The sequence below is a fragment of the Myxine glutinosa genome, chromosome 12 (genome assembly GCF_964187855.1).
Source record: "Myxine glutinosa chromosome 12, kmMyxGlut1.1, whole genome shotgun sequence".
Classification (NCBI taxonomy): Eukaryota; Metazoa; Chordata; class Myxini; order Myxiniformes; family Myxinidae; genus Myxine; species Myxine glutinosa.
Genome location: NC_136272.1, coordinates 2,385,851 through 2,412,079, shown reverse-complemented (window position 1 = coordinate 2,412,079; position 26,229 = coordinate 2,385,851). Strand labels below are relative to the sequence as shown.

General features: G+C 49.6%; 1 protein-coding gene across 3 annotated transcripts in view; it reads left to right on the top strand.

Moving 5' to 3' along the window:
* PXK (PX domain containing serine/threonine kinase like) overlaps window positions 1-26,229 on the top strand; it is a 148,667-nt gene that overhangs the window by 10,616 nt on the left and 111,822 nt on the right. For all 3 annotated transcript variants that reach the window (XM_068133402.2, XM_068133403.2, XM_068133401.2), the window contains exons 4-5: window positions 5,742-5,928; window positions 6,655-6,732. In XM_068133402.2, the coding sequence (XP_067989503.2) occupies window positions 5,742-5,928; window positions 6,655-6,732 (265 nt within the window). The remainder of the gene's footprint in view (window positions 1-5,741; window positions 5,929-6,654; window positions 6,733-26,229) is intronic.

The window sequence follows — 26,229 nt, the reverse complement described above, 5'->3', positions numbered from 1 at the left end:
AGATTCAACACCGTTCATTCCATTATGAAGGAGGATTTGGGCTTCAGGAGAATCTCAGCGAAGTTCGTACCAAAGCTGCGAACGATTGAGCAGAAGCAACTCCGTTTGGAGATCGCACAGGACATGCTGGAGACTGTGAACAGCGATCCCAGCTTCCTCAACACAGTGATCACTGGCGATGAGTCCTGGGTTTATGGGTACGACCCAGAAACCAAGTTGCAGTCATCACAATGGAAGCATCCAACATCCCCGAGGCCAAAAAAAGCAAGGCAGGTCCGCAGCAATGTCAGTCATGCTGACTGTCTTCTTCGACTCCAGAGAAGACATCATGCGGAATGCGACGGACCAGCTGCGCGCCATCCCAAAAGAGGCGTTCCAGCGCTGCTTCCGACAGTGGCAGAACCGTTGGGAGAAGTGTGTGGCAGCCGAAGGGGACTACTTTGAACGAGATAATTATAAAATTTTTTTTATCTGGATGCGAGTATCTTTTATGAACAAAGGTCGGATACTTTTTGAACACACTATGTATATGGTGGCGGCCATCTTGGATTTTGACGTGGTGACCCAAATTTACAATTGCGTTCTTCCTTATGCCTAGATAGTCGCGCACGAGATTAGACGTGAGTAGTTGGTTTATTTTTCAAGATATTCCGCTCACAAGGTTCAGACATATATGGTGGTGGCCATCTTGGATTTTGACGTGGCGACCCAATTTTCAATAGCGTTCTTCCTTATGCCTAGATACACCCACACACCAGATTAGAAGTTGGTACTTCGCTTATTTTTCAAGATATTTCACTCACAAGGTTCATACATATATGGTGGTGGCCATCTTGGATTTTGACTTGGCGACCTAATTTTCAATAGGGTTCTTCCATATGCCTAGTTGCACCCACACACCAAATTAGAATTCGGTCCTTCGCTTACGCACGCACGGTCGGAGGGGAAAACCATAGTCCCCTTTTCGCTCCGCGGTGCGATGGGGGACAATAACTGGGTAGCTGGGTTCAAGCATGGCAGAACAAGCTGAACACAGATCAGGTCGTCCTGTTGAGGTGGCAACGCCAGAAATGGTGGCCCAGGTGCATGAAGTAGCGACTATTAAAGACAGGCTAGCAACCATCATGCATGTAGCTGAGACATTGTGTCGGTTTTGGTTTGGTTCAATCCATCCTCGCAGACAAATTGGGCATGGAAAAGGTGTCGACACAGTGGGTTCCCCGAATGCTAACTGTGGACTAGAAAAGAGCTCGTCTGGACATTCCCCGTGAGCTTTTTGACCGTTTCTATGCTGATCCAGACTTCTCCAGCGGATTGTCACACAGGACGAGACATCGATTCACCACTTTGATCCTGAAATCAAAGCGATAGAGCATGCAGTGGAAACACACGGTCGCCAACCTCGTGTTCAAGAGGACACCATCGGGTGGAAAGGTCAATGCCACTGCGTTTTGGGGTTGTGATGCTGTGATAATGGTAGATTTAGAAATGGAAATATTATTCACAAGGAGAATGATTCTGATGAACTGCACCTGTTGCCTGATGCAATTAAGCAAAATAGGTGAGGGTAAATTGACCCGAGGTGTTCCGCTTCTTCAGGGCAACACTTTTGCACACATGGCCCAACCAACTTCCGATGGCTGTCGATAATAACAAAAGGGTCAGCGTTGGTGTCGGCGGTACTGTATGGTTTGTGTTTGTCTTTGGTTGTTATCTCCATAATTTGGGTTTTAGAAAGTGGAACGGTATCCACCCCCACTTCGGCGAACGATTGCGATTCGAAGTTGGGAAGTTTTGTTGTTCTCAGACTTTTGTTCCAAGGGCTCTTTTCAGGATCGTCACTGAGCTCCCTGCAGCCTCAAAATATAGTTCATTTGTGGTAATGTTCCCAGGGATGGTTTTTAAGATCTCAATGGGGTTCTTCTTTATCATTCCCATTGCCCCAATTATCACTGGTACAATTTTGGTGCTCTTCAGCTTCCAGGATATTTTCACTTCATTCTTGAGGGCCTGGTATTTGGTCATTTTCGTGGTTTCTGTGTTGTTTCGGCCAAAATCGCTGGGTACTGATATCTCAATCAACAATGTTGTCTTTTCCTTTTTGTATCTAAGTGCTGTGGCCGGATGCAATGTTTTGTTTTCCATGTCCACGCTCGATGAAATCATCAAGTCGTACGTGAGCATTATGTCGTTGGTTTCAATTATTGCTTTTGGTTCATGTTTCCATGAGTTTTGTGGAACTGGGATATTGAAATTTCTGCAGATGTGCCAGTGGATTGCTCTACCTGCAGTCATGGCCAAAAATATTGGCACCCTTCTACTTTTTCAAATAACTCGCAATTTTCTCTAAAAAATAAGTTGAAATTCACAAAAGTTATTGGTCTCCACAATTCTTTATTTCACTGTTAATATTGCAGAACTTTGTTTTTTTGAATCAGAACTTAATATATCCTTTTAAATCAGAAAATAAAAAGAAATGGCAGTGACAAAATTATTGACACCCTCGACTTAATATTTTGTAACACAACCTTTGGACAAAATAACTGCTGTCAAGCGCTTCCTGCAGCCATGAATGAGCTTCCTACACCTCTCCACTGGCAGTTTGACCCACTCTTCTTTTGCAAACTGCTCCAGTTCTCCCAGATTTGAAGGGTACCTTCTCCCAACTGCTGTTTTCAGATCAGCTTTCTCTTTCCCTCGCGCCGCCTACGCTTTCCCTTGCGCCGCCTACGCTTTCCCTTGCGCCGCCTACGCTTTCCCTCGCGCCGCCTTCGCTTTCCCTCGCGCCGCCTTCGCTTTCCCTCGCGCCGCCTTCGCTTTCCCTCGCGCCGCCTTCGCTTTCCCTCGCGCCGCCTTCGCTTTCCCTCGCGCCGCCTTCGCTTTCCCTCGCGCCGCCTTCGCTTTCCCTCGCGCCGCCTTCGCTTTCCCTCGCGCCGCCTTCGCTTTCCCTCGCGCCGCCTTCGCTTTCCCTCGCGCCGCCTTCGCTTTCCCTCGCGCCGCCTTAGCTTTCCCTCGCGCCGCCTTAGCTTTCCCTCGCGCCGCCTTAGCTTTCCCTCGCGCCGCCTTAGCTTTCCCTCGCGCCGCCATAGCTTTCCTTCGCGCCGCCTTAGCTTTCCTTCGCGCCGCCTTAGCTTTCCCTCGCGCCGCCTTAGCTTTCCCTCGCGCCGCCTTAGCTTTCCCTCGCGCCGCCTTAGCTTTCCCTCGCGCCGCCTTAGCTTTCCCTCGCGCCGCCTTAGCTTTCCCTCGCGCCGCCTTAGCTTTCCCTCGCGCCGCCTTAGCTTTCCCTCGCGCCGCCTTAGCTTTCCCTCGCGCCGCCTTCGCTTTCCCTCGCGCCGCCTTCGCTTTCCCTCGCGCCGCCTTCGCTTTCCCTCGCGCCGCCTTCGCTTTCCCTCGCGCCGCCTTCGCTTTCCCTCGCGCCGCCTTCGCTTTCCCTCGCGCCGCCTTCGCTTTCCCTCGCGCCGCCTTCGCTTTCCCTCGCGCCGCCTTCGCTTTCCCTCGCGCCGCCTTCGCTTTCCCTCGCGCCGCCTTCGCTTTCCCTCGCGCCGCCTTCGCTTTCCCTCGCGCCGCCTTCCCTTTCCCTCGCGCCGCCTTCGCTTTCCCTCGCGCCGCCTTCCCTTTCCCTCGCGCCGCCTTCGCTTTCCCTCGCGCCGCCTTCGCTTTCCCTCGCGCCGCCTTCGCTTTCTCTCGCGCCGCCTTCGCTTTCCCTCGCGCCGCCTTCGCTTTCCCTCGCGCCGCCTTCGCTTTCCCTCGCGCCGCCTTCGCTTTCCCTCGCGCCGCCTTCGCTTTCCCTCGCGCCGCCTTCGCCTTCCCTCGCGCCGCCTTCGCCTTCCCTCGCGCCGCCTTCGCCTTCCCTCGTGCCGCCTTCGCCTTCCCTCGCGCCGCCTTCGCCTTCCCTCGCGCCGCCTTCGCCTTCCCTCGCGCCGCCTTAGCTTTCCCTCGCGCCGCCTTCGCTTTCCCTCGCGCCGCCTTCGCTTTCCCTCGCGCCACCTTCGCTTTCCCTCGCGCCGCCTTCGCTTTCCCTCGCGCCGCCTTCGCTTTCCCTCGCGCCGCCTTCGCTTTCCCTCGCGCCGCCTTCGCCTTCCCTCGCGCCGCCTTCGCCTTCCCTCGTGCCGCCTTCGCTTTCCCTCGCGCCGCCTTCGCTTTCCCTCGCGCCGCCTTCGCTTTCCCTCGCGCCGCCTTCGCTTTCCCTCGCGCCGCCTTCGCCTTCCCTCGCGCCGCCTTCGCCTTCCCTCGCGCCCCCTTCGCCTTCCCTCGCGCCCCCTTCGCCTTCCCTCGCGCCCCCTTCGCCTTCCCTCGCGCCGCCTTCGCCTTCCCTCGCGCCGCCTTCGCCTTCCCTCGCGCCGCCTTCGCCTTCCCTCGCGCCGCCTTCGCCTTCCCTCGCGCCGCCTTCGCCTTCCCTCGCGCCCCTTTCGCTTTCCCTCGCGCCGCCTTCGCTTTCCCTCGCGCCGCCTTCGCTTTCCCTCGCGCCGCCTTCGCTTTCCCTCGTGCCGCCTTCGCTTTCCCTCGCGCCGCCTTCGCTTTCCCTCGCGCCGCCTTCGCTTTCCCTCGCGCCGCCTTCGCTTTCCCTCGCGCCGCCTTCGCTTTCCCTCGCGCCGCCTTCGCTTTCCCTCGCGCCGCCTTCGCTTTCCCTCGCGCCGCCTTCGCTTTCCCTCGCGCCGCCTTCGCTTTCCCTCGCGCCGCCTTCGCTTTCCCTCGCGCCGCCTTCGCTTTCCCTCGCGCCGCCTTCGCTTTCCCTCGCGCCGCCTTCGCTTTCCCTCGCGCCGCCTTCGCTTTCCCTCGCGCCGCCTTCGCTTTCCCTCGCGCCGCCTTCGCTTTCCCTTGCGCCGCCTTCGCTTTCCCTCGCGCCGCCTTCGCTTTCCCTCTCCCTTCCCGTCTTCTCTCTCTCTCCCTCCCTCTCTCCCTCCTCCCCTTTCTCCCTCCTCCCCTTTCTCCCCCCTCCCCTTTCTCCCCCCTCCCCTTTCTCCCTCCTCCCCTTTCTCCCTCCTCCCCTTTCTCCCTCCTCCCTTTTCTCCCCCCTCCCCTTTCTCCCTCCTCCCTTTTCTCCCCCCTCCCCTTTCTCCCTCCTCCCCTTTCTCCCTCCGCCCCTTTCTCCCTCCTCCCCTTTCTCCCTCCTCCCCTTTCTCCCTCCGCCCCTTTCTCCCTCCGCCCCTTTCTCCCTCCTCCCCTTTCTCCCTCCTCCCCTTTCTCCCTCCTCCCCTTTCTCCCTCCTCCCCTTTCTCCCTCCTCCCCTTTCTCCCTCCTCCCCTTTCTCCCTCCTCCCCTTTCTCCCTCCTCCCCTTTCTCCCTCCTCCCCTTTCTCCCCTCCCCCCCTTCATATTCCCATGACAAAGCCAATACATTTTCTGGCAATGCTGGGTACTTTTGCTCATTCCTGCTAAATGTGCATATTAATTTCTGCGACACTCACCCCACTCACCAGATCTAGCCCCATCCGACTTCTATTTGTTCCTTCACCTAAAATAAGCTGTGTGGGGGAACAATTATGAGAACAACAATGCTTTGATGGCAGCTGTAGAGGACTTCTTAGAGTGGCACGATAAGGAGTACAACAGAATAGGCATAGCCAAGTGAGAGAACTGATGGATGGAAGAGCCAGGAAAGGATATTATGTTGAGAAACAAGTGATTGTGTTGTGTTTTCCTTGTTGGACCACAAATAAATTGATCACCTCTCATTGCGTATGTTGCGTGACATTGCGTATGTTTCTCATAATGTGGCCTTGTGGATCTTTGGATTTACAGATGTCGGGTGTAGTTCCAACCTTACCTCCCAAGAGGTTCATTGGAAAATTGGATCGCGAGTTTGTGTCTCAGCGGCAGCGTGGCCTTCAGGCTTACTTGGACGCTCTCCTTGCTCAACCCTGCCTTGCTTGCTGTGAGAATGTCCGCCGATTTCTTGACCCAACTAGCTACCCTGGCAGCTACACTGGTAATTGGTAAACATATGAACAACCAACTTTCACAGATTGAAGGCTGTCTGCCATACGTACTTTATTCCACTTGATGCAACTATGCCATTGCTATAGAATACGAGTCCAGGTGAAGGCTAATGACGATCTACATCAGTGGACAAGATGCACATTGAATTTTATCAACTACAAGTTAATAGCTTTCTTATTGCTGTGGGAAACCTGTTGGCGTTTCGACCGTGAGTACTTTTTTGCCTTATTTGCTTTGAAGGGTTGATGCTCAAAACGTCGGCCTCACCTTGTTGTTTCCCACATCAGTAAATGTGCTGTTAACTTTTCGTTTATAAAATCCATTGTGCTATCAGTTGTTGGTGTTGGGCTAGCGGCTAGGGTGCCGGCTTAGGATCCTAGGATCCTGGGTTCGAATCCCGGTCGATTGCTGAATTAACGCCAGGGGGGTTGACTCAGCCTGTCATCCTTCCGAGGTCGGCTAATTGAGTACCAGTTCACTGGTAATTCCCTGTTTGTCGTTAAAGGGGGCAAAAAGGGTTGGCGTCAGGAAGGGCATCCGGCCGTAAAACATTGCTTCAAAAAGGGGACCAAAAAACAACAACAACCACGGTGCCCGAAAAAGGCCAACCCCCGCTTGCGGGGAAAAATGGCCTCTAAAGGTGGTTATATATATATCAGTTGAACAAACTTCACACACTCAATGTGTCCTCTTCTTGATTCCTCTTTCCCCATAGAACTGGCCTTGCAGCAGGTGTCAATGTTTTTTCGCTCTGAGCCACGGTGGGAGGTTCTTGAGCCACTGAAAGATATAGGTGAGTTTTAGGACGTGACATTGGAGCTGAACTGATTGATATCAGAATGAATAATAATGTAGAGCCTCGCAAGGGTCTGATTTTCTTGGCGATTAGCTGAACTGATTTTCTGCGAATGAAGGCTTTGTCGGTAGATAAAAGTTCAGTTGTGCCAAGGAAAGACTTTTTGGTGTGGTGGTGGTGTGGTGTGGTGTGTGTGTTTATTGGTGGTGCTAAGGTGTTGTCCACCAGACGGCGAACTCCTTGGGTTAACCTGATGCATTTTCCTTGGTTGGCTGCCTGGGATGTCCTCACTCTGAGGATGATCACCTGTCTCTGCTGTCATCTGAGTGCCAGCCTTTGTGGCATCAGTATTGCAGCACTTTAAGGTTTGGAGACCAGATTGTGGTGAGATCATGGTGGGTAGCTACAAATACTACTGGTCTGGTGATTGATGGTTACCATGCCCAATTAATTACTGTGTCTGTGTCCAATAAGCTGACTCCCATGATAGAGGTAACACTGGTCAACTTATTTTTTTTTTTTTGGTTCTGCTGGTTCAAACTTGGAATAGCTGGTTCAAACTAACGTATTATGAGCCTGAGGAATCGTCGTTCTTTAGGTGTCATTTCCCTGGCCTCTGTATTTGTCCGACTGAGGTGAGTGATCTCAGTGAGAAGTTGACATTCTATGCCACACAACTCTGGTTGATCGGTGGCCCAGGCGAGATTCTCTGCTGGTCTTGGAGGATTTCAATGCATCGACTGGCACTGATTGGGATGGCTATGAGACATGTGGGTTTCCCATGGATCTGGAACCAGGAACTAGAATAGGGCTAGGTTCCTTGACTTAGAGAGATGTCGTGGATTTAGGATAGCTGGTTCATAGTTTCAGCGCCTACGGCCTCATCGCTGGACTTTCTACTCCAATGCTTGTGGTGTGGCAAAGGAGATTGGTCATGTTCTGGTTGATGGTCACTGGAGGTTGCTCTGGAACTGCAGGGTCTAACGGAATGCTCAGTTACTCAATACTGACCACAGGGTTTTTGTTGCGGCTCAAATCCAAGACAATGGCACCATCCCGGCCTAGGCTGGATGTTGGCATGCTCAAGGATGAAAGGGTAGCTGAGGAGTTTGTGAATGGTCTGAGTGGGGATCTGAGGGGTCTGGGTGTTTCAGAGTATTGTGAAGAGTTGTGGAGTGCTTTCAAGACTACCATTCTGGATGTTGTCCGTGGTCGTCTTGGGACCCACCATCACGTGAAGAGGAACTTTGTCTCCAAAGGGACACTGGATACCATTGACCAGTGTCTCACGGCCAGGTTTAATGGCAGAACTGATCTGTTCAGGGAGCTGAAGCCTAAAACTGGCCATTCGCTGAGGGCAGACGAGGCCTATGTGTGAGGAATCTGTGAAAAGGTAGAGCATCACCTGTGGTCAAGTGATTCTCATCCTGCTTGCAGATGTATTCGTGCTTTGCATTTCTCCATGCTTGTCCCTCGGTGTACTGCAGTTGGAGGATGGTAAGCTCCTGACAGAGAAGTCTGAAGTGAAGGCTCACTGGGCCGGTTACTTTGAGCGGCTTTACCAGGCCGATCCACCAGCTGTTGATTTGAACGTGAGGAATGTTACTTATCCCTATTGCTGACCTTCCAATCAACTGTGAACCACCTTTGTTTGTGGCAACATAGGCTGTGGTGAACCAGTTGAAAGGGGGAAAAGCTCCTGGCCTCAAGGCTGGTGGAAGTGCTGTACTCGTGTTGCTGCATGTAGTTCTGTGCTCGGTTTGGAGCACGGGCATCATCCAAACTGATTGGAAGAGGGGCCTTGTTGTCCCTCTCTTGAAAGGGAAGTGTGATCGCCAGGACTGCAACAACTACTGAGGGATGTTGCTGCTCTTGGTGCTGGGCAAGGTCAGTAGGGACCTAAAGGAGGGACTGGTCCGTGATTTGGTACCGTAGCCTAAAAACTTATAATAGCTCAACTCGCTTCGTTCGTTTCACTATTATTTATTTTTAGTCCCCGATACCAAATCGCAGTCCAGTCCCTCTTTTCGGTCCCGGCTCCACTGCGTGGGGTTGGCTTCACCCTTTTCACCAGGAGAATTAAAAAAAATTTTTTTTATATAGTATTAAAGTAATGTTTATTGAATTTAAGACAATCATTCAAAGATCCAATAAATAATTTGATCATGTTTTATCTCTCTGATAAGATTCCTCCTTTTAGCACAGGAATCACCATCAAGAATATTCATAAATAAAACATCTTTATCTTTTTCCTCTTCAAGATATTTATTTTGTAGATTAATAAAGTTATAAACTTCTCTCAGAGTTCTATTTTGAGCTCCTCCAGAACTACACACCATCTTAAGATTATAATAAATAATATTACCTTTAAGGTATTGACAATAATCGAAATCTTCAGTCAATTAAAAAATGTTAAAATTTCTAGAAACAGAAGATAACTCATTTGTTTCAACATTTATTCTTTTATTTGTTTTATATAGTTTAACACCAGTTTATACTTCAATTAAATTAGCTTGGTACTTTTCACATTCATAATGTTTCCCATTAATATACCAATCTAAACTATTCCTCCTTTCTTTAGTTTGATTCAATTATATAGATTTAAACCCATATGGAAGTGCATTTATTTTATCATCTTTTACAGACATGGCATTTAATATGGAATATATATATTTTTGGGGGTGAACTTACTTTTCAACATGACTTAGAACCAAAAGTTCATTGGAATTATGTTGAAATTGTTCTAGATTTTGTTAATGTGACCTTTAAAAGAAACAAAAACCACATTTGACATTTCGAAGCAAATAAATTGATCCTTGAAAGTGATGTAAACTGATATCGAACTCAATTCACGGACAGTACTGTGTTAAACTTCTGTACGTTTTCCAGAAGTATCTTTATTTTGCACATTAGCCAATTTTTTTTTCAACAAAAACAAAATCTAAATTATGACTGGGATTACGGACAGTAAAATTACAGTTCAGTACTTCGTGTAACCCCAACGAGCATTCAGGAGAGCACGTACACGTCGAGGCATGCTGTTCACGAGATTTGCCAAGGTTTGGACAGGAATCGTTTGCCATGCAGTGACAATAGCCTGCTGCAATTCACGCACAGAGGCAGGCTGCTGGTACAAGTTGTCGATTTGACGCGTTAATTCTGCCCACAAGTTCTCTATCGGATTCATATCCGGGGACATGGCAGGCCACTCCATATGCTCTACGCCACGGTCAGCAAGAAAGTGTTGGATCATGCGAGCACGATGAGGCCAGGTGTGCATTGTCATCTTGGAAGACAAAGTTTCCTCGAAAGGCTGCATGAGCAAATGGAAGCAATGTTTCTTCCAGAATGACCCTGTACTTGAACTGGTTCAGGTTTCCATTCAGAACAACCAGGTCAGTTTTGCCCCCTGCATGAAAAGCAGCCCAAACGGTCACCCCACCTCCAGCTTGGACTCTTCGCACTATACAATCTTCGTTGTGGGCTTCATGCACTTCTCTGCGCACTCGGACGTGGCCATCTTGACGATAGACCAGAAATCTAGCCTCGTCACTGAAGGTCACGTGATTCCAGTGTCCTGGCTGCCATTGAGGGTGCTCTCTGGCCCACTGCAATCGGCGCTGGCTGTGTTGTCTGGTCAGGCGTGGCTTTCTCAGAGGACGCCTGGCACGATAGCCTGCTTGAACCAGTCGTTGGTTGACTAGCCTTCTGGATACAGGCACATTTGTCAGTTGCTGCCACTCAGCCCTAAGCCGATTAGCTGACTTGGTACGGCCATTGCAGACTAACCGGTGCAGCTGGCGATCATCTCTCCTTGTGGTTCTGCGTGGACGTCCTGGCCTCGGTATTGGAGTAGGGACACCCCTCTGAGCATTTCGTTTCAGGATCTTTGAAACCTGAGCTTGAGTGATGCCATACTGCCGAGCAATAGCACGCTGTTTCATGCCAGAATTTCGTAAAGCCACCACTCCATGACAAGCAGCATTGTCAAGTTGACGGACCATCTCCAGAGGAAGCGGCAATAACTTTTGTGGACGTGCAGCAGTTGTTTTCCACTAATACAGAACGCAACAACCCTTGTATACCCGATTGTGAAGCCAATCGTCAAATGTACCTGTCCTTACATTTTGTCACGCCGCCTGTGATATAATCTTGTTATTGACTTCTTGCTGCGAAAGACAATCAGTGACATGGTTCTTTCAACAAAGACATCACCATAGGGTAAAATAAACTCACCAGATTGATATACTGAGTTCAGAAAGTAAACCCAAGTCAAGAAAAGAAAAAAAAAATTCCATATTAAATGCCAAGTCTGTATAAACCTTTTATCATCAAATGAAGAAAGAGCTTTCTTATTAACAGTCCCTGTAAATTTCTCATGAACATAACTTCTCATAAGGTTCATCTCTCAAAAGATTGATGAGGTAACTTTTGCAAAGTGACTGGTTGAGAAGAGTGATGGAAATTAATGTAGAAGGAAGTAGAGGACGGGGAAGACCGATAAAGACTTGGCTAAAGATGGTGGAAGAAGAAATGCGGGCAAGGGGGTTAACAAGGAGAGATGCAGAAAATAGGGCAAAATGGAGAAGATTGTCATGGGGACCGCAAGGCTAACCCCCGCTCTAGCAGGGAAAATGGCCTTAAAATGCATGTTGTTGTTGTTGTTGTTGTTGTTGTTGTTGTTGTTGTTGTTGTTGTTGTTGTTGTTGGTGTTGTCTCAAAAGATTACATCATCTTTATGTATACAATCAAAATAATGATCAAAGTTGATTGTTTCCTTCAATACTCCCTTTTTAATTCCCTTTAGTTTTTTATCCATCTTGTATTTATCTCCATCCAAATATTTATAAGCATATGCTTTTGATCTAACTCCAACAAATTCACTTAGAATATTACCTCTGACCTCATCTTTAAATTTACCAATTACCTTCTTGTTCTTTGACGAGTATAAATCATTATTAGAATTATAATTACTCGTATCATAAGAATCTATTTTCTTTAAGATCATTATAAATAGCATCAGTATTTAATCGCTAATATAAAACTATCAGTATCCACTCTCCATATACAATAAACATGCTTCATTTTCATACGTTCTCTTTTAGATCCATCAGGTATGACCCCAAAGGTATAAATACAAGTCAGGTATAAATACAAGATCCGTCAGGTATGACCCCAAAATTGAGCCAATGGTACCACTCGGGTGGCCAAGGTTCATGGGTACCATCTGAAAGCTCTGCTAGTCAGGAACACATTCCTGCCTGGTAGCAGTCTGTAAGTAGCAGCTTTCACCCTGAAATATGGTGTTGAAAAGACCCCCTATTGGTTAGATTTTTAGCAATATGTATATGTCGTACAGACATACGAGGCTTCAGAAGATCACATGTAAGCTCTTGCAAACAGTTTATTTTGAATTTACAGCCACCATACATTACACAGTAATCATCATCATCATCATCAAAATGAAAATAACTTGACTTTTCATCAAAATAAATGAATTAATTTCATCAAAATAAATGAATTAATTTCATCAAAATAAATGCACATCATCATGGAAATCATTAGTATCATCAGTTGCAGAGGAATAATTAATAAAGATCAAGTTCATCCACATCATCAGCATCATCCTGCACAACCATGTACTCTCCCTCCTCAGATGGCTGGTTATCACATGTCTTTAGTTTGCAGCGCTTGGAGCACCTGAGGTTATTCATCAAGCAGGTGCACCCAGGCAGTCGGCATGACCTGGAACAGTCACAAGAAAGGAGTTCCATTACAGCTTCTGGAGCTGGTGAACTGTCTAACCAGTCAACTTTAAGTTTCTGCTTCCCATCATGTTCTTCATATTTCCAACCATGACCATTTGGTGATGGGATGTTAGGTCTGGCTTCAAGGCTCCTTCTCCATATGGCAGTTTGGTAATTTGTTCGAAGGATGTGCTTGTGGAGGGCATCCGCACAAGGTGGCAACTGGTGAGGATAGATTTGGCCATTGTTGCTGGTGAACAAGTGATAACGCAGCTCATTTACATTCTTCACACTGGATTTGGTAGCATATAGTTGGCAGGGAAAAGCCTCTAACCTCGCAAGGAGTGACGGAGATACTGTCCGGACCTAAAGGAGTAACTGGACTGTGATTTGGTATCGGGGACTGAAAATGAATAATAGTGAAATGAGCGGAGCGAGTTGAGCTATCATGAGTGACGGAGTGACATGGTCGGACGCTAGATTGGCGATTATCAGGTTGGAAGATTTGCCCTCATGTTCATGCAGTCAACCATGGGATTTGGATTCTGGTTCGAATCCTGTCACTGTTACACAATTATCAATCACCTTATCTCTGACTTTTGTTGTTCCAGCCGCACTTCATGGGGCACACTTTCAGTACAATCTCTTATTTTATCAGTGTTGGCACGTATTGTTCTTACCATAATAGCTGTTAGGCCAAGAGCACTGCAGATGTGCTAAAGCGGTTCATGTGGGGAGAATGAGCAGACATCAATTTTTTATTTTTTATTCCCTCCAAGTTAATGATTTTCCCAGCCTTCTTCAATGCAGAGGCAATGATATGAGTTTCTGGCTGTTTTACCCTCGTGTTTGTTGGGGTTTTGTAAGATTTCACAGGTGAAAATTCATGTGAACAACATAACTGGATATAATTGGATAATAAAATTAATGTGAACAACATAACTGGATATGACGCACGACATAACTATACGACAACTTGACTAATATGGCATTGATTTTGATGCGTGTGTGTGCGTGCGTGTGTATTTAAAAAATATATATATTGTTGCGGATCTCCCGAAGCCCGTTCCCGTTACAATGGGGGGATTACACCCCTTCTTTCCCCCTAGGTATTCAGGTCTGCGAGGCCGAATCGCCACTTCCGGGCAAACGTAGGTGTGGTTGGTTCCCCCTAGCATTTACTCTGACCCATGTGTGTGACAGTTTTAACACTAAATATGTCCCTCCTATTGCGTTGAGCAGCTACCTAACAGTTTCACGCCCACAACTACCCGAGTATTTCCGGAATTTTCAAACTAAACAGAGAGCCGATGGGCAGCATTCTTATATTTACAAGCACGTATATTTACAATTCTATGACCCAGGACATGTTCTTTTTGGAAGAGAAGATTGGAGGGGAGAGAAAACACACCAAAACACACACATAAATGACACTTGCTGCTTGCTTCTTGCATCTTGCTTCTTCCGTGTGCGTCTATCAAACCGGCTGGCCCCCTGACCGGCATACAGGCCATTTGAAGCATCGGGGCCAACTAAATTTGCAGAACTTCTCGTCCCTAGCACACCATAATAAACAAAAATGCTTTTATTTGGCCAGCAGGGCCGTTCTCACGTGGTCCAACTGCGTAGCATCAACGCCACTCAAACAAGTGGTCCGAAGTGCAAGATGATTTTGCAGCAAGGTGCTGCACAGCAGAGGTGCAATGCCACAAGGCTTGTGGTCCATTAGTGTGATGGGGTGCAGCAAAAGGTTTGGCAGAAAAGTGCTGCACAGGTCGGCTGCACTGGTGCAACAAGTGTGCAGCAAAAGGACATGGCAGCAAGGTGCTGCACAGTTCGGCTGCACAGATGTAGCAAAGACAGGGCAGCAAGGTGCAGAAGGGATGCTGCACAGTTCGATGGTGCTGCACAGTTCGGCCTCCAAATGGTCCTGGGGTGGGGGAAGAGACGAGGCACAACAAGTAAGCGGAAAAGATGCAATGGCACATAGAAAACAAGGTGGTGCGGCGCGAGGGACGCGGAAGAGCGAGCAGAGCAGGCTTGTCCCTAACCGTCCGTACCCCCCACCGTTGGCTACACTACCCTAGCCCCCCTTGTATTTACTATCCGTCTCTATGTCTTGTCTCCCATATCCCCCTCTAAGCCAAATCCGTCTCCCAATCCCTCCCAAGAAGGAAGGGATGGAACAAACACAATGTCCCATTACGTCATGATGCGTCTCACGACTCAAATCAGCCCACAGAGCCTCGGTGTGGAGCTCGTCCTCCTTGGTGATTGGCTGTAGATGGTGCGAAGGGATTTCTTTCATCCTAACTAAACTACTGAGATTTACTTTTAAACTACCCGGGGTCGTACCCTGCCAATCGGCCTCTTTAAACTATGTGCTTCTAAGAACCCGAATTCCCATTGCCCACTCTGTGGTGCCCTCTGAATTTGGGTCTCACTCCCACAAATGTTCACTCTGTGCCCTTGCACAATTTCGGGGCTGGGTCGTGTGGCCCTACCAGCAGGTCCAACTACCTGTTACCTGTGCACCTCCGCCACTGAAGCTGCCACCCGAGCTTACCTGCTCCCGCGACTACCTAACTGGGGAAGGCCCTCCCTGGCTCTTACCCCCTCCGTGCCCACTTTGGCATCGGGCAACCCTGGTCCTCTCCTGGGATCCTTGGGCCCCACTCACAAACTTCACTCTAACTAACCGGCTCCCAGAGCCTACCTGCGGCCTCACCTGGCCGACAAACTACCAGTGGCGGAGTGCCCCAATAACCATACGCACCAATTAAGCTACACTCCCAGCCATGTCACTGACTCATGCACCCTCCAAAGCACTACTTTTCCACCAACAGCACCACAGGCGTCAATATCCATACAATTTACCTATGCCCTCTAACTGGCTTTACACTACACCCCCCCCCCCCCCGGGCTTTCGCGAATGGGTTCCACTCCTCCCCTATTCAATCCTTCTCACCATGCATTCCACACCTTTTATTCCACACCACTTATTCCTCACCACTTATTCCTCACCACTTATTCCTCACCACTTATTCCACACCACTTATTCCACACCACTTATTCCACACCACTTATTCCACACCACTTATTCCACACCACTTATTCCACACCACTTATTCCACACCACTTATTCCACACCACTTATTCCACACCACTTATTCCACACCACTTATTCCACACCACTTATTCCACACCACTTATTCCACACCACTTATTCCACACCACTTATTCCACACCACTTATTCCACACCACTTATTCCACACCACTTATTCCACACCACTTATTCCACACCACTTATTCCACACCACTTATTCCACACCACTTATTCCACACCACTTATTCCCGCACCACTTATTCTCGCACCACTTTTCTCGCACACCACTACTTTTACGCACCATTACACAATTCCATTTGTTCTCAACACACAATTCCTTACACACTACAACACAACTCCTCAAACACACAGCATCATCTATCTACCTCGTTTCCCCTACTCTCGTGCTTCCCTCGTCGTCCCTTTACACTATGCACACCCTTTATTAACATCAACCACCTAAACTCGCTACGTCCCCCCTATGGTCCAGGTGTCACTACTTAATTCTGATCCCTAAGGTCTTCTAGTTCCCCAACAATTATCCTAGCCCTCCCTTGGCTAGCTTCGGTGCCCCATGGAGGCAACCATTGCTGGCACCTCCATGTGACTATCACTGCCATCCCCCTAAACTAGTGCTCATGGGCCCTGTGTGTGAGGAATGGTGACACTACCATTCCCCCACGTGGGGAACACTACTCTTCATAGTCCTCTGCACTCTGAGCCTCTCCAAGTGGATGTACGTTGTCGTCACGACTCGACCCCGAAGGGCTGAGCGATCCATGCGGGTGGTTGGTCGCCTGTATGGGGTGTCCGTCTGGCATTTTCGATCCAAGGGGGGAGGTATGGATGGGCCGAGGTGCAGGGCTCCATCCCTGCACGGGGCCTCGCGGTCCCACGCACGGTGACCCAACCGGCCACGGTCGGAGCACCGCACCCGATAGGGTGTGCGGCTCCGAAAACTCCTACCCCCCCCCCTTGAACCTCGCCGATTGCCTTTGCCGCCACGGCACGGCACCAACCATACAGTGCGGGGGCCGGTACGAATCGTGCACACCGGTCCTTGTGAGACCGACGCGGCACGGATTCCCTCCGCTCCCTGCAGCACACAACTCACCGGGGGCTCGCGTCTGCTATCCGTCCCACTCGGCGCTACCCCGGTCGGTGTCGATGCTTGAGCCACGTCCTCGCACCTCGCGACCCACTCCGCACTCGCACACCCAGGCGCCCATGCGCCTCCCACACACTCCCTTACACACTTTCCGCACACAGTCCGGTGTGCATTCTCCCTCACACTCTACTCGTACCTGCACACCTAGGCGCACTCATGCCTCTCACACACTTCAGTACGCACTTTTCTTCTATGCACTCAGCCCTCACACACTTTTTCCACACCCCCAGGTGCGCACTCCGGCTCATACTCCGGTGTGCATTCTCGCCCACACTCCATAACACTCTTTTCCTGCACACTCAGGCACACACTTTTCCGTTACACACTCCGTAACACACTTTTCCTGCACACTCTGGCACACACTTTTCCGTTACACACTCCGTAACACACTCTTTTCCAACTCAACCCTCGCCGGCGCCCCCAAAATTTATTTGTCCAATTCGCCGATCGTCAGCTCCTCGACAATTTCCTTTCGCGTCGCGATTCTCATAGCCCCGGTCAACTTGGCTGTGCTCCGCTTTACCTCACTCTCTATGCGTTCCCTGCACCGCTTCACCTCGTCGCGCACCACTGCGAACTTCTTGCTCAACATGTGCCCTATCTCCTCCCCTGCCTCTTCCATGTCCCTTCTGTATTCCTCCCTCATCTTTTCCATGTCACACCTCCCTTTTTCCCTTCTTGATTCTTCTCTCATTTTTTCCATTTCCCGGGTGGATTTGTCCCCCATTTCTTTCAATTCCCGGGTGGATTTGTCCCCCATTTATTTCATGTTATCATTCACTCTATTGAAGCTCGCCGCGAGTTGCACCATAAAAAGGCCCCAGTCCATTGGCACTGGGGGTCCAGCTCTCGCCGCCATGTGCGAGGCGCCGCCATTTCCGTTACCAACTGCTGCACCCTTTTCAGCTTCCACTACCAACTGTCCCTGCCGGTCCTCGGTCATCAGTTTCTCTTCTTTTGTTATTCCCACCGGCATTTGACCGCCTTGGCCAGCCATGGTACGAATTTAATTTGGCCTTTAACACTAAATTTCGTTCGCTCGTAATTTTGAGTGTGTGAAGCGCACTCTAGGTCCAATTCTCACACTCCCAGACACCAATTTGCTGCGGCCAATTTGTCCAAAAAAATTTTTAGGGTTCAAATCCCACTCCTGCCTACCAAATTGTTGCGGATCTCCCGAAGCCCGTTCCCGTTGCAAAGGGGGGATTAAACCCCTTCTTTCCCCCTGGGTCTTCGGGTCCGCGAGGCCGAATCGCCACTTCCGGGCAAACGTGAAAAAGGGTATTGGGACAAATTTGCACGTACCTTTAACCCACGCTGCCACGAAAACAGGGATTGAGCCTCGCACAAGCCACGCTTAATCGAGTACGCCCGAGCGGTATGCGTATCACGTTACTCGTGCTGTTACTTTTATTGGAACCCGATTCGAGCGGTTTTATTCGTACTATGCGAAGCCAATGGATGGAAGGGACAGGACGGTCAAATCAGAGGAAGAACAGGATTTATTTACAATGTACAATGATTCAAAATGAAGGAAAGGGGGACACCGAGCAGAAGCTTAACAATGTTAACTTATCACCCAGACGAAGGGCCCACTCACTCACACGGGGAAATTGAGAAGAATGTTCGCGCGCCAAGTGCGCTTCGCCGTCAGTCGCTCCGGGGCAGCTCGCCCGGCGTGGTTCTTCGATGTTCGCGGCACGTACACAGGCGAAGGCAGGCAGGAGGAAATCGTGCATCTGTGGCCCGGCGCGGGTCGTCCTCTCGAGCGCGCGATTAATACAGCGCAGAGCGCAGGGCACGGGGAAGTTCATGTACAATCGGCAATTCAATTCGTTCGTCCTGCAGCTCCACTCGCGTTCTCAAGCTCAACCCAACTCACTCTCACGGGGAATGGTAAATCGTCTCACAGGGAACTGTAACTTGCACATGACTGACCAAGAACTTCTCTTACTCGACTCAACTGCCAACTCAACTCCTTCTCATCTTAACTCAACTTCTCACCTCTTCTCAACTCAACTCACCGAGAACTCTACTCTTTCTCAACTCTTTCTCAACCCATCTCTTTCTGAGGCGGGGGAGCTCGGAGCAGGGTTATATGGCTCCGCCCCGGCCCGACTCGAAGGTTCCAAACCCCGCCTCTGGTCGTCGTGGTTGGCCACTCCCCTCGAGCCCTGATTGGTGGCTCGTGCTTACCGACCACTCCTCCTGCCGCGCTTCCCTTCGGCCTCGGTGGACTTGTTCAGGCCTGCCGCGTGGCATTTCAGCGCCAAAACCAAACCAAACCAAAAGCACCAAAGCAAAGCGCCAAAAGAACACCTAAGCGCACTGGCCTACTCAACGCAAAACTAAACACAGGAAAGGACTATGCTTACATTCACTAAGAAATAACTGAACTATCGTGAGGCTTCATGCTGTGGTGCGTCTACCTACAAGGGGCAATTAACCTTTATTCCAAAACCGCAACTATATATATATATATATATATATATATATATATATATATATATATATATATATTGTTGCGGATATGAGGATTGTATTTTTTTTATTGTGTTGTATTGTAGTAAATTGTTGTAAATATCACCCTCTGTAAAATGTTAATGATCCCTTGTAAATACCTCCGTAGTGTAAAGGTCAAAGGGCGTCCCATAATTAGTCCATAAAGCATACACGTCAGCCAATCATAGAATACCCCTGTTCGATAGTTATATCTTTATTATGTGTATTAGGGTAAGGCCTTGTCTTCCATTAAGATGACACTCCATTGCACCAAGTGAAATAGAGTAGATTCCTTTCATCCCAGTAGATTCCCATTCCCACTCCCAAAACTTTCATTGCCAAGCCTCGATTGCCAATTACGTCCCCTCCAAAACCACCATTGAACATGTGCTCGGGTCGGGGAAGAAAGGCGTGCCCGCCCGTCGTCATCAAGGGCGGAGCCAGAGGGTCGCATGACCAACCAGGGCCGAGGTGAGCACACCGATGGGCGTGTCCTGAAGGCCGGCGGCTTGATCGCCGGAGGCGCTATAAAAGCGTGCGCGCAAGGACGTTGTAAAGTGGAGTAGTTGCTGAGTTGTGTAAAAAGATCATCCAGAGAGAACCAACTGTCAGAGAACCAACTGCGAGAGTACATTGAGATCACCCAAGGAAGCTTTGTACACAGCAACGGCTGATCAAGTGGGCCGATGTTTGTTCCTGAGCTGGTGCCTTTCCGAGCAGAGTCGGAGGCTGGCATGTGAGCAAAAGAACATAGAGAACATTAAGGAGATCATCATCCAGGGAAGCACAAAGCCTGTTGTAGTCCTGGCAAAGCACGCGACGTCCACAGCAGCAGCGGCGGCCACAGCAGCAACAACACTCAACAGCCGCTTGGGGTCTGGACGGCGGTTTTGAGCAGGGCCGCGAAGGAACGGCGGCTGCTAAACGCGCCGCTCGTGCTGCAGGACCCCTTGGACTTTCCTCTCCCTCCAGCCATCCACCTCCTGCCTTTCCGTCCTTTTGGTGTACGTGAGTTTGTTCTGTTTGTTTTGTCCCCGGGTATTTAATTAAGTTTGTATAAGCTAGGTTGCACTGTGTCTAAAATCTTCTGTAAATTATTTTATTATCGTTCCTTCTTTCTTGGTTATTTTGAGCCTGTATATAGTAGGAATAAATTTAGTAGTATTTTCAACCTTTTTTTCGTCTTTTTCTTCTTCTTCACATCCGTGTCGCTTTTGTCTTTTCCCTATTGAATATCTGTGGCGCGATCCGGCCAACGTTCGGGAATCGGGTTAGTCGGGGTAACTGTTAGGCCGCGGTGCCATCCGCTCGGCAAACCAACATCCTTATCCGCGGGCCGTAACTATATATATATATATATATATATATATATATATATATATATATATATATATATATATATATATATATATATATATACATATATATATATATATATTGTAACGGTTTTGAGAAGTGTAACGGTTTTTTTGAGAAGTGTAACGGTTTTGGAGGAAGTGTAACGAATGTAAAAAGTATGGTTTTGTTATGTGTAAACACCCTCGTAATGTAAATAATGGTCGCAGCCGTCCTCCTAGTTAATTTCATGAAACTTACACGCAGGTCACGATATATCTTTTTAAATAGTGTATTTCCTTATTCTATGTAGGCTAAAATATGTGTTTCCCACTAGATTGACTTTGCATTGTATCAAACAAAATAAGCATAGGCCCTTGCAATTTCCCAAATCATCTCCGCTCTCCAAAGTTCCTTTCAAAAGGGTGCGAGTTGTGTTCAATCCCGCAAGCCGCCATTGCCCATGTGCTAATCTCGGAGAAGAAAGGCGTGTCTCCACCTCGTCATAGAGGGGAGGAGTGAGCCAGAGGGTCGCATGGCCAATCAGCACCGCGGTGAGCAAACCGGTAGGCGTGCCCTTGCAGCCGGCGGCTTGATTCCGCCCCGAGTTATAAAAGCGACTGTAAGGGACTGCTTCAGAAGATGACCTGGGAGATGAGCGAAGAGGCGACACCAAGAGGAGCGGTGAGATGCGAAACGCTCCAAGCCAAAGAGGAGAGGTACTCGGAAAGGGAACCAGCTTTGGAGAGACGCGCTGAAAGGAGGGAGATGGCTCCACCAGAAGGAGAGGAGCAGGTGTGCCGAGCCAGCGCGTGACGTCTACAGCAGCGGATACGCGACGGAGGGTTTTCCCGCCAAAAACCGCGAGGAATTGAGAGCTGCTGCCTCCGACCCTCCTCCCTCTCCAGCAATCCACCTCAAGCCCTACCTGCCTGCAATATCCCCCGTGTAAGTGTGAACGTCGTCTGTCCTACTCGTTGTCTTGGGGTTAAGTAAAATGAATAGTTTAAGCTAACGATGCACTGTGTGACTGCTTCTTCCATCCATTGCTGTAAATAATTTTGGTCGCTCTTTCTTTTTGCTTGTGTGTGTATAATAAATCTGTTCTTCCTCCGTACTCTGTCTTCTTCTCTTTTCCTTCTCTTTCGGTCGCTTTAGAGGTTTCCCGATTGAATATCTGCGGTGCGATCTGGTCAACGTCGGGTGGAATCGGGTTCTAATCGGGGAGTAACTGTTCGGACGCGGTAATACCAACCGCTCGGTAAAATAACATCTTAAAACCGCGTCTGTAACAATTGGTTGTCAGGAGTTGGATTCGGACCTGGGACTAAATTTGTTAGGCCCAAATTTTGGAACACCAATTGTACTATTAGAGTAACAATTGGTGTCGGGAAGTGAGATCGGACCCGAAGCGCGCTTAACGCGCTCAAAATTATAAAGTGCTGGAAATTTGTGTTGTTGTAAAGGAAAACCCGAATTTTGAGATCGCGCCATGGACAATCAAGGCGATCGGATGTCGGTGGGGGAGATAGACGGGTTAGGGGTAACCCAGGACTTAGGGGAAGAAAGGGAAGAGGAGAGCAATGAGGTGGTTGAGGGTGTATCAGACGCACAAAATGGCGCTCTCGCGCACGAGGTTTCAGGCACGCAAAAAGGCGCCTCGCACGAGCGCGCGGTAGCCGAGCCCGCTGTATCAGCGGGCTTTAACATGCAGCCGTTTGACATGCAGCAGTTCATGGCACGGTTTAGCGAATACATGGCACAGTCGAAGTGCGACAACGAAAAAAGAGCCAGGGAAATGGAGGAAATGGAAGACAGAAGGAGGGCTGATAGTGAGAAAATGGAAAACAGAATGGGGGAGCGACTAGGAAATCAAATCGGGGAATTAGACAAGAAATTTGGGAAGTTAGACAATAATTTTGAGGGATTAGACAACGGGATAAAAGAGGTGAAAAATGGGTTAATGGGGTTAGAAAATAGGATGGAGGACAAATTGCGGGAAATAGGGGAGCAATCCGCCCGAGAAATTAAACAAATGGGAGAGCAGATAGAGGAGGTAAAAATCGGGTTAGAAAGTAAACTGGATGCTCAGAGGGATGAATTGGGACAGATGAGGGTGGCATCTACAAAAGGGATGGAGGAGATACGACGAGGGGTAAGTGAGGAGGTTTCGGGGCTACGCGAGGAGGTAAAGCGAGGTGAGAAGCGTATGGAGAAAGAGGTGAGAAATAATACGGCGAAGTTACAAGGGGGAATAGAAGATCTGACGGAGGAGGTGGAACAGCTGACAGAGGGACAGACGGAGTTAGTGGAGCAGGTTCAAAAGAACACTGCGGTACTAGGAGGGTTAAAGGCGACACAAAAAGAAATTAAAAACGAATTCATAGTGACACAGAGGCAATGTCAGATGGTACGTGAGGAACTGACAATGAGGGTGGACGAGGTGACAGAGATAATGGAGACAAAGGACCGGCAGGTGAGGATGCACATAGAGACGGTCACGGTAGCCTTAGAGGACGAACTTGAGGAGACGCACCGGGGAATAAAAGAGGTGAAGCGAAAATTAGAGGAAGTGGAAGAAGACGTGAGTGAAATTAAGAAGGGACGGACAGAAACTAAAAGAGAAATCCAGGAGGAGGTGATGGAATATGTGCAAGGTCGGTGCTCAACTCATAATGTGATGCTCACTAACCAAATAAAGAGTTTGCAGGTGGCAAAGGAGGTGCGGAGACGAGGTACAGAGGTGAGTGGCAATGTATATGATGAGGAAAGCTTCAGTCGGCTTGGGGATTGGTTTGGATCCGGGTGTTCGTGAGAGGCCGTTGGTGAAGTGTGCGACAGGTCTGGTGTGCGAAAAAAGAGGTGTGCGAGAATGTCCGACCATGGGGTGTGTGAGGAAAAAGTGCACGCCAAGGAGTGTGTGCTGTCGAGAGTGAGTCGGTCGTAGCGCGTGTGCGAGGGGGTACATGGAAGCGCGGTGTGGTGAGTGTTACGGAGGAAGTAACGAAAGAGTGTGCGCAAGAGGATGCGCGAGAAAGGTGTGTAACGGACAGGTGCATGGGGAAAGAGTGCGCTGTCAAGAGTGAAGGAGAATGCACGCCTGTGGTGAGAGTTACAGAGGATGTAACGAAAGAGTGTGCGCGAGAGGATGCGCGAGAAAGGTGTGTAACGGACGGGTGCATGAGGAAAGAGTGTGCTGTCGAGAGTAAGGGAGAGTGCGCTGTCAAGAATGGAGGTGAGAGTAGTGAGAGTGACACGGAGCGTGAGTTGGTTGTGACAGGTGAGCGAGGATGTACACCTGGAATGGAAGGATGCACACCTGGAATGGTAGAGCGTGTGTGGGAATGCACACTTGAGTTGGTCGTGAGGCACGTGGTTGGGTGTGCGGGTGAGAGCACACCTGTGATTGTCACAGAGGAGGTGACCGAGGAAGGGGCGCGAAGAGGTGTGTTGGTGAGGTGTGCGAGCGACGAATGTGTGCCAAGGTGTTCGGTGGTCAGGTGTGCGACCAAGTCGGTGAGCGGAATGAGTGTACCGAGGTGTGTAAGGAAAGGTACGAGGAGCATGGGAACAGCTGGAGGTATGAGCAAGAAAGGGGTAGCGTATGCAGGTGAAGCATCGACGGTAACCGGGTTAGAGGTTAGAACGACTTATAGCCGAATCGGGCCCTCGGTGCACGTCGGGCAGCTTCGCGTGCCGCGAGGACCAGCGGGGATCCGAACCACGGCGGTTTCGAAAGAACCGCCGTACGCGATCCACGCTGTGCCTCGCTTGGAACGGCCGCGTCCGGGCTCCACTAGGCGGAGCGGGCAGCTCGATGGGAAGGGTCGTCATGGCGACCACTTTCTATTGAGACGTGCCGGCAGGTCGAGATCGGGACATTGGATGGCTCCACGCCGAGGTGGTGCGTGGGATCTCGGCCCGGGTAAGCCCCCGTCCCTGCCACGAATGCAGGACGTATCCAGCCGCTGGCACAAAACAACCCGCGTTCATTGCTCGGCTGTACGAAGCCGGGCTGTAGACGTGAATTGGCGCACCGAGGGGATGTAATAAGTAGACGGGTGATGAGGATAGTGTTTTGGCCCCGAAATTAAAAAAAGAGAAAAAGGCGAAATTTGGTGATTGGCAGATGATTGGCAGAATTTTTGATTGGTTGGATTTAGGTGTGCGAAATTGATAGTGAGAGACCCCCGATGTGGTGGGATGGCAAATCCACCATCCCTCACAAGTGGGGGCAAATGCGCAATAGTTTATGGGGTGGCTATGACAACCGAGCCAGGGAGGGCTTGGTTATATTGATAGGGATCTAGCGAAGATGACATTAGGTAACGTTAAGGTTTAGATAGTGACTGATACCTGTAGTGGGGACGCAGGTAGTTTAGTGTGGTTGATAATGACGTGGGAGCGCAATAGTTTAAAGGGACGACTGGGAAGCGCAAGTTTCAGAAGGGAGTAGTTAGCTGAGATGATGCCGTGTGTGTGAGAATTGAACAGGTGTGATTGCACAGGTGTGCAACTGAACAGGTGTATGGAGCAGTGTATGAGTGAGTGATGATGATGTGTATTGTGATGACCAAATGGTCCAGGAAGAAAGGAGGGTGCAGGTGGCACCAGGTGTGAGGGCACAGGTGTGCAACAGCAGGTATGGAGAATGGTTGTGTGGAATAAATGGAGTATTGGAATGGATGGTCGTGGAGTGAGTATGGTGGAAATTGTGGAGTGGAGTGGATGGTGCGAAGGTGTGAATGGGGGAAGAGTGGACCCCCATCACGGATACCCGGGGCGGGTGGAGTAAGTGTTAGGTAGAGGGTACAGGTAAATTGTGGTTGGATATTGGCATCTGTGGTGCGAGTGAAAGAATGGTCTTTGGATGGGTGCATTAGTGTTGTGGAAATGGCTGGGCGTGTAGCCTGTTAGTGTGTGTAGTTGGTTGGGCGCTCCCCCACTGTGAGGATGTCGGCCAGGTGAGGCCGCAGGTGGGCTCTGGGAGCCGGTCGTAGTTGTTGTGGATGGGGCCCGAGGATCCGGAGGACGGACCCGGGTAGCCCAGTGCCAGAGGGCACCAATGGGGTGACAGAGCCAGGAGAGGGCCTTCCCCAGTTAGTTAGGTTAGGGTGAGGAGCTAGGTAAGCTCAGGTGGCAACTGCAGTGGTGGAGGTGTGCAGGTGGGTAGACCTGCTGGGAGAGCTACATGTCGCAGCCCAGAAATTGTGCGAAGGCACCGGGAGATGAATCGGGGGAGTGAGACCCCAAATTGAGAAGCACCACAGTTTGGTCAATGGGAATTGGTTTTTAGAACCCATAGTGTAAGTTGGCCAATGGATTGGCAGGGAAAGACCCCGGGTAGTGTAAAGTGTGTTAAAGTCATTTAGAGGATAGTTAGGAAGAAGGATCTCCTCACACCATCTGCATCCACTCACCTGAGGTGACAGGTACTCCGCACCATGCCATGTTTAATTATTTTTGATGCAAATGTTTGGATTGTGAGATGCATCATGACGTGGGTGTGACATTGTGCGTAATTCCATCTCTCCCTCCTTATGAGGATTGATGATGAATTGGTGATGGCAAATTTTGAAGTCGAGGGATTGTGGAGACGAATTTGGTATAGAGGAAATATGGGGAAGACGTGACA